General features: G+C 36.8%; 1 protein-coding gene across 1 annotated transcript in view; it reads right to left on the bottom strand.

Annotated features, from left to right (window-relative positions):
• The window catches only part of DCDC1 (doublecortin domain containing 1), a gene marked incomplete at both ends in the record, with an annotated part of 429,210 nt that overhangs the window by 14,884 nt on the left and 400,883 nt on the right, over positions 1-13,443 (bottom strand). The window contains 2 exons of the mRNA XM_082661206.1: positions 9,951-10,052; positions 10,774-10,926. Of these exons, the coding sequence (XP_082517332.1) occupies positions 9,951-10,052; positions 10,774-10,926 (255 nt within the window). The remainder of the gene's footprint in view (positions 1-9,950; positions 10,053-10,773; positions 10,927-13,443) is intronic.

Here is a 13,443-nt window from a genome sequence, read left to right on the forward strand (position 1 = left end):
ATTAGTTTCTGACACCTCTGCTGTGTCCTCTGGGCTCTTAAGAAGCTGTGGTAAGAGAAAATATTTATCGGAATGGTGTATTCTAAAGAATCACAGGCATACGTTAATAAGTGTGGTGATTTGAATTTATGCATTCTTTCAGCTAGACCACTTTAAATCATTATAAAAGAGGTTTAAAGGTCCCACTTATTAAATTGTTTTCTTTTTCTGGGTTGAGGATATACTGAGCACTGAGTCTCAGACTGATCTCGAAACTTCTTAAGCACAAATAATGCTTTCTCTTGGATGTTCCTTCTAGAAACCTATGTTGAACATCAGGTATGAGTCAGGCATTGTGCTGGATGGTGCACATACAAAACACGTTCGAGACTAAGTCCTTGCCTCAAAGGCTTACACTTTGGTAAGGAAGGCAAATGTCAAGGAAATGATTACACCAATAACTGATTGTAACTGTGTTGCACCATGGAAGTACAGGGTGTGTAAAAGCATGTAAAACAGGCTGCTGACCTAGTCTGAAGTGTCAGAAAAGGCTTTTTTGAGAAAGTAACACTTAGGTGGATAAAATAATAGAAATACTGAAATGACGTTAAGTCCTAATTTTGTTGCCAGGAGACTTATAATGTGCAGGTTTTCATACCGTGACTATGAACAAAACATTTTGAAAATAACTCAGTATTTGTAGAGGATAACACATTTGTGCTCTTATAGCTCAAGTTTGTGTAAATAGATCCAGCAATAAAAATAGGTGGCAGAAATGACTTTTCAGGGAAATCAGAACTCTATGTACCTAATAAGCATTCATATGCAATTTACGGTATGGAGAAAACATAATTGAATTAACAGCCAATGAGTTACAGTGACAATGCCATTAGGCAACATGTTTTGGAGAAGAGCACAGTGGCACCAGAAAAATACATAACAGAAATTTATGCCAAATATAGTTTTCAGCTGACTCTATTCATAATGTACAGACAACATTAATTTATCTGCATAAATTCTTGTGGATAACATCTCAATAAATATTTTATTTATAATGCATTTTGAACACTAAAATTTTGCTCAACTAAAGACAGTTCTCCAATAGTTTATCATTTACACTGTTAAGAGCCAGGATTTGAATATAAGAAAGAGCAAAAAACACATGCATTATTGTTTCCTGTCAACTTGTTTCTAATGGTCTTAAGAAAATGAAAGCATTTGCACTCTTTTATAAAGGGACATAATATCATCACAAAAGATTTTCATAATAAACTATCCTTTATGTAGGTAAGAATAACAAATAGAAACAAAACAAAAATGTATTGAATAAATTACTTTTTATTTTCTTATTACATTTTCCATATATTCTGTTTTATTTCACATGTGATTGGTGGGGGAGGGGGGAAGATAATATCTAACTATTAATGGGGAAAGCTAGAGAACGTGGGTACTTTGCTGTTCTTTCAGACTATAAATCTCACCTGGACAGCTCTCCTCATACCTCTCCTTTATTGGGAGGGCCCATCCTGGTTCAGCACCATATGTGCCCGAAAGGATTAGTCCACCTCATTTGGGGTTTCAGTTAGCAGATCCATTTAGCTCTCACACTAAATAAAATGTTCCAGCATTGCCTTTATATGTAACAAAGGTGATACTTTGGCCTGATCTGCCATCCTTCAGTTTTGTTTATCTGTTTTTAAGATCCCAACTGGGAAAATGGACTGCCTTCTCAGGAATCCCTGTTCTAATGTTTAGTGAATATTCATTCTGTACTAAGCATGTAGTAAATATCTGGCATTTGTAACTTAATCATAAAAACCCCACAAAGTTATTACTACAATTTCATTAATATTAGCAATGATCATGCTTACAAATGAAATGTAAAATCAGCTTACCATAGTACTTTGTACACAGTATATGCTCAATAAAAATTTGCTGTATTTACCAATCCTTATAATAATACGATATAATTGATTTGGTCACTGTTCATACCTCCCAAACCTCCTCTTTCATCCAATGCTCAAGAAGCTCACAATCCAGAGGCAGACCTGTGGAGCCCCAATCCTGAGTCGGCCACAATCCAAGGGCCGGAAACCTGATTCCTTTCTGACTTGCCCATCATTCAGCCATGTGGATGACAGGGTCTTGGTGCACTGGCCAGGTGTCAGGCCTGAGCCTCTGAGGTGGGAGAGCCAAGTTCAGGACATTGGACCACCAGAGACCTCCCGGCCCCACGTAATATCCGTCACTGGGAGCTCTCCCAGAGATCTCCGGCTCAACGCTAAGACCCAGCTCCACTCAATGACCAGCAAGCTACAGTGCTGGACACCCCATGGCAATCAACTAGCAAGACAGGAACACAACCCCACCCACTGGCAGAGAGGCTACCTAAAATCATAGTAAGTTCACAGACACCCCAAAACACACCACCAGACGTGGTCCTGCCCACCAGAAAGACAAGATCCATCCTCATCCACCAGAACACAGGCAACAGTCCCCTCTACCAGGAAGCTTACACACCCACTGAACCAAACTTAGCCATGGGGGCAGACACCAAAAACAATGGGAACTATGAACCTGCAGCCTGCGAAAAGGAGACCCCAAACACCATAGGTTAAGCAAAATGACAAGACAGAGAAATATGCAGCAGATGAAAAAGCAAAGTAAAACCCCACCAGACCAAACAAATGAAGAGGAAATAGGCAGTCTACCTGAAAAAGAATTCAGAGTAATGATAGTAAAGATGATCCCAAATCTTAGAAATAGAACGGAGAAGATATAAGAAATGTTTAACAAGGACCTAGAAGAACTAAAGAGCAAACAAACAATGATGAACAACAAAATAAATGAAATTAAAAATTCTCTAGAAGGAATCAATAGCAGAATAACTAAGGCAGAAGAATGGATAAGTAACCTGGAAGATAAAATAGTGGAAATAACTATCATTGAGCAGAATAAAGAAAAAAGAGTGAAAAGAAAGGACAGTCTCAGAGACTTCTGGGACAACATTAAATGCACCAACATTTGAATTGTAGGGGTCCCAGAAGAAGAAGAGAAAAAGAAAGGGACTGAGAAAATACTTGAAGAGATTATAGTTGAAAACTTCCCTACTATGGGAAAGGAAAGTGTCAGTCAGGTCCAGGAAGTGCAGAGAGTCCCATACAGGATAAAGCCAAGGAAAAACACCCAAGACACATATTAATCAAACTATCAAAAATTAAATACAAAGAAAAAATATTAACAACAGCAAGGGAAAAGCAACAAATAATACACAAGGGAATCCCCATAAAGTTAACAGCTGATCTTTTAGCAGAAACTCTGCAAGCCGGAAGGGAGTGGCAGGATATATTTAAAGTGATGAAAGGGAAAAACCTACAACCAAGATTACTCTACCCAGCAAGGACCTCATTCAGATTCAGTGGAGAAATTAAAACCTTTACAGACAAGCAAAAGCTAAGAGAGCTCAGCACCACCAAACCAGCTTTACAACAAATGCTAAAGGAACTTCTCTAGGCAGGAAACACAAGAGAAGGAAAAGACCTACAATAACAAACCCAAATTAATTCATAAAATGGTAATAGGAACATACATATCGATAATTACCTTAAATATAAATGGATTAAATGTTCCAACCAAAAGACATAGATTGGCTGAATGGATACAAAAACAAGACCTATATATATACTGTCTATAAGAGACTCATTTCAGACCTAGGGACACATACAGACTGAAAGTGGGGATGAAAAAAGGTATTCCATGCAAATGGAAATCAGAAGAAATCTGGAGTAGCAATTCTCATATTAGACAAAATAGACTTTAAGATAAAGACTATTACAAGACACAAAGAAGGACACTACATAATGATCAAGGGATCAAACCAAGAAGAAGATATAACAATTGTAAATATTTATGCACCCAACATAGGAGCACCTCAATACATAAAGCAAATGCTAACAGCCATAAAAGGGGAAATCAACAGTAACACAATAATAATAGGGGACTTTAACACCCCACTTTCACCAACGGACAGATCATCCAAAATGAAAATGAATAAGGAAACACAGGCTTTAAATGACACATTAAACAAGATGGACTTAATTGATATTTATTGGACATTCCATCCAAAACAACAGAATACACTTTCTTCTCAACTGCTCATGGAACATTCTCCAGGATAGATCATATCTTGGTTAACAAATCAAGCCTTGGTAAAGTTAAGAAAATTGAAATCGTATCAAGTATCCTTTCACAACACAACACTATGAGACTAGATATCAATTACAGGGGAAAAAAACTGTAAAAATTACAAACACATGGAGGCCAAACAATACATTACTAAATAACCATGAGATCACTGATGAAATCAAAGAGGAAGTCAAAAAATATTTAGAAACAAATGACAATGAAACCACAATGACCCAAAACCTATGGGATGCAGCAAAAGCAGTTCTAAGAGGGAAGTTTATAGCAATACAATCCTACCTCAAGAAACAAGAAAAACTCAAACAGACAACCTAACCTTACACCTAAAGCAGTCAGAGAAGAAGAACAAAAAAACCCAAAAGTTAGCAGAAGGAAAAATCATAAATATCAGATCAGAAATAAATGAAAAAGAAATGAAGGAAACAATAGCAAAGATCAATAAAACTAAAAGCTGGTTCTTTGAGAAGATAAACAAAATTGATAAACCATTAGCAAGACTCATCAAGAAAACAAGGAAAAAGACTCAAATCAACAGAATTAGAAATGAAAAAGGAGAAGTAACAACTGACACTGCAGAAATACAAAGGATCATGAAAGACTACTACAAGCAACTATATGCCAATAATATGGACAAGCTAGAAGAAATGGAAAAATTCTTAGAAGAGCACAACCTTCTGAGCCTGAACCAGGAAGAAATAGAAAATATAAACAGACCAATCACAAGCACTGAAATTGAAAGTGTGAATAAAAGTCTTCCAACAAACAAAAGCCCAGGACCAGATGGATTCACAGGCAAATTCTATCAACCATTTACAAAAGAACTAACACCCATCCTTCTCAAACTCTTCCAAAATATAGCAGGGGGAGGAACACTCCCAAACTCATTCTACGAGGCCGCCATCACCCGATACCAAAACCAGACAAAGATGTCACAAAAAAAAGAAAACTACAGGTCAATATCACTGATGAACATAGATGCAAAAATCCTCAACATAACACTAGCAAACAGAATCCAACAGCACATGAAAAGGATCATACACCACGATCAAGTGGAGTTTACGCCAGGAATGCAAGGCTTCTTCAGTATATTCAAATCAATCAATGTGATACAGCATATTAACAAATTGAACGATAAAAACCATATGATAATGTCAATAGATGTAGAAAAAACTTTTGACAAAATTCAACACCCATGATAAAAACCCTCCAGAAAGCAGACATAGAAGGAACTTAACCTCAACATAATAAAGGCTATATATGACAAACCCACAGCAAACATCATTCTCAATGGTGAAAAACTGAAACCATTTCCACTGGAACAAGATCAGGAACAAGACAAGGTTGCCCACTCTTACCACTATTATTTAACATAGTTTTGTAAGTTTTAGCGATACCAATCAGAGAAGAAAAAGAAATAAAAGGAATCCAAATTGGAAAAGAAGTAAAAGTGTCAGTGTTTGCAGATGACGTGACTATACATAGAGAATCCTAAAGATGCTACCAGAAAACTACTAGAGCTAATCAATGAATTTGATAAAGTAGCAGGATACAAAATTAATGCATAGAAATCTCTTGCATTCCTATACACTAATGATGAAAACTCTGAAAGAGAAATTAAGGAAACACTCCCATTTAGCATTGCAACAAAAAGAATAAAATACCTAGGAATAAACCTACCTAAGGAGACAAAAGGCCTGTATGCAGAAAACTATAACTCACTGATGAAAGAAATTAAAGATGATACCAACAGATGGAGAGATATACCATGTTCTTGGATTGGAAGAATCAACATTGTGAAAATGACTATACTACTCAAAGTAGTCTACAGATTCAATACAATCCTTATCAAACTACCAATGGCATTTTTCACAAACTAGAACAAAAAAATCTTAAAATTTGTTGGGAGACACAAAAGACCCCGAATAGCCAAAGCAATCTTGAGGAAGAAAAATGGAGCTGGAGGAATCAGGCTCCCTGAGTTCAGACTATACTACAAAGCTACAGTAATCAAGACAGTATGGTACTGGCACAAAACCAGAAATACATATATCAATGGAACAGGATAGAAAGCCCAGAGATAAACCCACACACATATGGTCACCTTATGTTTGATAAAGGAGGCAAGAATATACAATGGAGAAAAGACAGCCTCTTCAATAAGTGGTGCTGGGAAAACTGGACAGCTACATGTAAAAGAATGAAATTAGAACACTCCTAACACCATACACAAAAATAAACTCAAAATGGATTAAAGACCTAAATGTAAGACCAGACACTATAGGTCTCTTAGAGGAAAACATAGGAAGATCACTCTATGACATAAATCACAGCAAGATCCTTTTTGACCCATGTCCTAAAGAAATGGAAATAAAAACAAAAATAAACAAATGGGACCTAATGAAACTTCAAAGCTTTTGCACAGCAAAGGAAACCATAAACAAGACCAAAAGACAACCCTCAGAATGGGAGAAAATATTTGCAAATGAAGCAACCGACAAAGGATTCATCTCCAAAATTTACAAGCAGCTGATGCAGCTCAATATCAAAAAAACAAACAACCCAATCCAAAAATGGGTAGAAGACCTAAATAGACATTTCTCCAAAGAAGATATACAGATTGCCAACAAACACATGAAAGGATGCTCAACATCACTAATCATTAGAGAAATGCAAATAAAAGCTACCATGAGGTATCACCTAACACCAGTCAGAATGGCCATCATCAGAAATCTACAAATAATAAATGCTGGAGAGGGTGTGGAGAAAAGGGAACCCTCTTGCACTGTTGGTGGGAATGTAAATTGATACAGCCACTATGGAGAACAGTATGGAGGTTCCTTAGAAAAACTAAAAAGAGAATTACCATACAACCCAGCAATCCCACTACTTGGCATATACCCTGAGAAAACCATAATTCAAAAAGAGTCATGTACTACAATGTTCATTGCAGCACTATTTACAATAGCCAGGACATGGAAGCAACCTAAGTGTCCATGGACAGATGAATGGAGAAAGAAGATGTGGCACATATATACAATGGAATATTACCCAGCCATAAAAAGAAACGAAAATGAGTTATCTGTAGTGAGTGGATGGACCTACAGTCTGTCATACAGAGTGAAGTAAATGAGAAAGAGAAAAACAAATACCGTATGCTAAAACATATATATGGAATCTTAAAAAAAAAGGTTCTGAAGAACTTAGGGGCAGGACAGGAATAAAGACGCAGATGTAGAGAATGGACTTGAGGACACGGGGAGGGGGAAGGGTAAGCTGGGACGAAGTGAGAGAGTGGCATGGACATATACACATTACCAAACGTAAAATAGATAGCTAGTGGGAAGCAGCTGCATAGCACAGGGAGATCAGCTCGGTGCTTTGTGACCACATAGAGGGGTGGGATAGGGAGGGTGGGAGGGAGACACAAGAGGGAGGGGATATGGGGATACATATATACGTGTAGCTGATTCACTTTGTTATACAGCAGGAACTAACACACCATTGTAAAGCAATTATACTCCAATAAAGATGTTAAAAAAATGATAAAATGATTGAATTTTTAAAAAAGGAAAAAAACAGAAGCTCACAATCCAACAGGGACTGCAGTTTACTGAATTTAAACTTGCTATTATTTCTCCTCCTAATCCCAGCAACTAGAAAAGACCATCCTCACAGTAGGTATTTTATAACTTAGCAATGAATTTACATTTAATAGCAGAAAACATAACAGTTTAGCAGTAGAGACAAGATTTATCTTAGTACTAAATTTTAAGAGAAACTGCATTAATGGATTTCTCCATAATGGACACCATCTGACGAAAAAGACTGTTTTCTACAGTGATATTGTGGATGATGCCAACTGAACTTTAAATACCTTTTTAATACTTAATTATAATAAAAGCTAAAGACGTGATATAAAATCAGAATTCAGTAAAAGCAGCTCTGCCGGGTGCTATTTTTTTTTTTTTTAAAGAATTTTTTTTTTTTTTTTTTGGTTCCCCCCCTACCCCGTACGCGAGCCTCTCACTGTTGTGGCCTCTCCCGTTGCGGGGCACAGGCTCCGGACTCGCAGGCTCAGCGGCCATGGCTCACGGGCCCAGCCGTCTCCGCGGCATGTGGGATCCTCCCGGACCGGGGCACGAACCCTTGTCCCCTGCATCGGCAGGCGGACTCTCAACCACTGCGCCACCAGGGAAGCCCTCGGGTGCTATTTTTAATATGTTACTTTCTATTGATTTAATTTGATAAAGAAATAGAGCTTAGAAAGCTCATTGGAGTGGATGGTTGAAATCCCATTTATTCTTTAATTAAATAATTCTACAACTATTCAGAGAACAAATTAGAAGGGTATAGAATTTATAATGTAACATAGGAGAGACAGTCATATGATCAGGTATGTATAATAAAGTGATAAGGGCTATTGGGGGAAGTTAAGGCTATGACAAACCACACTGTTCCTGACTTAGAATGTTAGTGAAGACTTTTAGGAGAAATAACGAGTAAGCTGAAAAGTAAATAATGAGAAGCAGTCCAAGAGAACAGGAGAGAGAAAAGTTTGAGGCAGAGGGAACTGAACAGAAAGCTGACCCAGTAACCCAAAGAATAGATGACGATAGCTTGAACTTGGATAATGACAGTAGGAATCAAGATCCTTAGAATTCATTTGAAAAACAGATTCAAAGCAACAAGACTTACTGATATTTGCTTAGAGATAGCGAGAGTGGGAGATGCCAAGGATGACTCCCAGCTCCTTGAGATGGAACACCTGGTTGTGGTAATGCCCACAGAAGAAAGGAAGGAGGCATTGGTGTGGTAAGATATGAAATGAAATGGTGGTATGGTCACTATATGGTGACGTGTTAACTTCAGTTTTGGACATGCCTATGGGACATTCAAGTGCAAGTGTCAAGTAGTTGGAGCAGTAGAGGTTAGCAATAGTAATAGATGCTTTTCAGTTAGACCCAATAATTCTTTTGGTAAAAACTGAAAAAACAGCCATTTCAACCCAGAGTGCTGTCTAGTGCACTTAGGACTAATTGTCTTATTTATTGAAGTAAGATTCACATGTTTCTGACACCAGACGGTACAGATACTCAGGAGCTGAAATCCTGCTATGGCAGTTACAGAGCCTGAAATGTATTCCTTCCCAGACTAAAGTCCATAACATACTTATTCCCCAAAGAATCATTTGGTGTCTGAAGTGCTGGGAATAATATAAGATCAGGAACTTAAGATTCTGTGACAAAGAGAATGGAAGAAGAGGACAAATATTGTCAGTCAATCACTTTGTCTATGAATAACATATCTTATGCCGCATAACGAGATAACCTCCCTTCTGTGATAAAGACACTAATCTTTGAAGAATTTAGTACTTCCTCACTCAGATTATTTAACAAAACTTCTTCCCAAGCAATACCTAAGAAATAACAGAAAGTTTTGTTTAATGACTAATTCCAAAGTCCATAAAATGTCATTTCAGGAATTGTTTCAAAACCAATAGGGTGGTTATATGATCCACACATCCTCCAAATTTTAAAAATGTATATATAAATCGTGTGATATCATTTTCATATAAAATTTACAAATACAAAATCAGTACTGAAAAGATATATTAATAGGTTTTAGACTTGCTCAAGTGACTTTTGTAACACAATATATAATATTCAGTTAAACATCTGGTATCTAAAGGTCAAAAAAAAACTACCAGCAAATTAAGAATTAAAGGTTTAGAATTAAACATGGTGATACTTGATTTAGTTCATACTGACCTTTTAACTGTCTCAGTTTGTGTTTCATAGTGTCTAGATCAGCCAAAATTTTGTCCTTTTTTAGCCAGTTCTTTTTTTTTATTTTTTCTGCTTTCTTCAAAGCTAGAATTAAAAAACTACATGATATTTTATCTTGCATTCTTCTTATCAACAGTAATTTATCATGCAAGCCAATAATTTATAAAGAACTTTCTGCTCCAAGAAACAAATTCAATTAGAAACAAGTAATTAAAAGGTAAGGGTCATTAAAAGAAACTTCATTTGAAAGATGACAGGGCTTAAGGCATTTCTTTATGGAATGGAGGGGGAAAAAAGAAGAACAGTGCTGTTTTATTATATAGATTTACCATATGTAATAGCCATATTTCATTTTCTATTTCCACAAACTATTTGGAGGTGATGAAAGTCTTCCTTGGAACCATTCATTTTTTTAAACATCCACCTACTGCCTAAAGGGTGCAATTCTTAAAAATGAAAATGTGCAGACAGGTCGTCTTCAGTGTGAATTAAACTCATTTGTTATTTTCTAATGTATATCATTATTCTCAGTCTTATAGACCAAGGATCTCTTTATCAATGAAATTAGACACTTTCCATGCAGAATACTCCATTCCAGTAAGAAAAAAACAGGCAATTGTGCAAATATAGGAGTATAGCTATCCTTGTGCACATGTTAATTGATGAACCTTCCGTTCTTTGCATAAATGTGATGTTATTATGTTGACATTATACACATTTAACTGATTTTCTTATGGTGACAAAAAATTTATTTCTCTCTCTCTTTATGCACTTGCTTGAAAGAAAGCAAAAACAAAACACTTACCATTCGGACTTAGAAATGGTTCACCGCAAGATACCCAGATGGCAATAGGATTTCTGAGGATGAGGGTGAGCAAAGACTTATCTATATCATCCAAACTATCAGATGTCACAGACTTTGGAAATAATTTGGTTTTCACTTTCATTCTTGTTGTTCCTGGGAAACAAATGACACATATACTATTGTTCAATGAATAATGAATAAATTTGCTTGCTGAATTCACTTGTTTATTCAAAATATTTTATTCTTCATTAATGACTTGATTTAAACAGGTTAATGCCCAAACCAGATGCAAATACATAAATCTGATCAGAAACTTCATATGCAACTAAATAATTTAAACAAATCTTATCGTAAATACATATTTTAATTCCTTTCTTACACTTTATCTAGTTATGAAAAAAATATGAGGTAGCTTACCAAAATATCTACTCTGAAAAGGGATAAAATAAAGAGAAAAAAAAGCAAGGAAGGGGAAAAAGGAGTATAGGAATAGACCAAAGCCAGAGATAAGGTGCTTCAGAGAACTCATCAATTAAATGATTAATAGTATCTCATTCTGCTGTTGGGATGATTATAAAAAGGAAAGTGTTTAGAATAATATTTGGTCTAGTTAATTGTGCAAGCATCCAAAAAATGCTAGATAATATATTTACCATCATTATGATACTAGACATGAATACCACACTGTTTTTATTTGCTGGCGATAAAGCACTATTTGGGCGCTGAGAATCCTTGTGGCTAAAGCAAAGAGGAAAACACCATTTCAAGATACACATGGCTGACAGAGAGAGATAAATTCCTCAAGATACAACTTTCCTGGTCCTGAGATCTTAGAGAAATTTATTTCAGGGTCTTCATAAAGGGGTTATTTGTGATACAGCAAACAGTATCCTAATATATAATTAATACATATTGAGAACTTACTGTGTGCTGGGCATTTTACTAAGACCTCTATATACATTATCGCATATAATTCTCAAAATGATACTCTGAGGTAGGTCCACTCCTCTTTTGTACAGTAACTGTGATTTAGTCACATAGCCAGGCGGGGGCAGAGCCAGAATTAGAATCAAGGCCATCTGCTTCCAGAGCCAGTGCCTTTAACCACCGCCTTTATAGTAAGCATGACACTGAGTTTTAGATTGATGCCTGTTTCTTTTAATTTCCTCAATGCAAACCGATGTCATAACTCCAAGTCATGATTCAGTAAAGGGGACAGCCAGCTAATGCCCCTGCCTGATTCAAGGATAACCTTTAGAATATGAGGGGAAGGGATGGCCATACCCTCTTGGTAGACCTGCATGAATAACATTACCTCCAAGCAGGTTTTAAATAAGAATTTGAAAGAAGAATGTTTGAAATTTTAAATCTTCCAGAACGTGGAGATCAGATATTCCACATGCCAAATAAAGGCAGAACTATATGCTTTAGTGATCAGCTAGGCATTAAATATTCACATAATTATTTTTTAAAACTCATTAGAAAACCAAACAAATAATATCATTATAAAATAATAGAAAAAAATACTGGTCTCTGCCCCCAGTTCCTGACACAGAGCTCCTAAATTCTTTGGAATTTCCTGGGTGCTAGCAGTGTCTTTTGTTCTAATGAGATGAATCTTGCTGGGCTCCTGGATGGGGGCTGGTCACCAGAAAGTCCAAGCCATGATTAGAAACTTGGAATTTTCAACCCTACTCCCCATTCTCCAGAGAGGGACTAGAAATGGAGTTGACGATCAATCACGCCTACATGATGAAGTCCCCATAAAAATCCCAAAAGTACACGGTTCAGAAAGCTGGCTTGGTGAACACATGGAGATGCTGGGAGAGTGGAGTGTCAGAGGAAACACAGAATCTTCATGCCCTTTCCCACGTACCTTACCCTATGCTTCTCTTTCATCTGGATTTTCATCTGTATCCTTTACCATATCCTTTTATAATAAATGGGTAAACAGTAAGTAAACAGTTTTCTTGAGTTCTGTGAGCTGCTCTAGCAAATTAATTGAACCTGAGGAGGGAGCCAATTTATAGCCACTCAGTCAGAAGCACAGGTCTGGACCTCTGAAATGGGGTGAGTGGGAAGCAGTGTTGTGAGACTGGGCCCTTAACCTGTGGGATCTGACCTTATCTCCAGGTAGGTAGTGTCAGAATTGAGTTAAATTGTAGGACATCCAGCTAGATGGTGTGGGAGTTGGTGTGGGAAAAAACCCCACAGGTCTGGTGTCAGAAGCATTGGGAATGGGATACTAGTATGAGAATGAAGGAGAGACACACAGGAAGGAGTGGGTTTTTCCTCCTTAATCCTACACACAATAATGATAACTAATATTATTAAATTGCTAAGTATCAACCAGGCATTAATCTAAGTGAAATATATTCATATGTATATATATTCTTATGAATACACATTCATACTTATGAAGACTGAACTAGTATATATTCATGTGACTGTTAGTGTCCTCATTTTACAAATGAGGGAACTGAGGTACAGAGAGTACCCACGATCATTCATCTAACAAGTGACAGGTAGAAGCTGAACCCTGGTATTTTCAGCTCCAAAATCCACATTCTTAACCTCTAAACCATGCCTCTCAACACAACAACGGAAACCTGAGACAACCGCCGAATCACTGCTAGCAAGACTCTTTTTCATTTACCAAATTGTTGTTGG

The sequence above is a fragment of the Grampus griseus genome (assembly GCF_964374135.1).
Source record: "Grampus griseus genome assembly, chromosome: 8".
Lineage (NCBI taxonomy): Eukaryota > Metazoa > Chordata > Mammalia > Artiodactyla > Delphinidae > Grampus > Grampus griseus.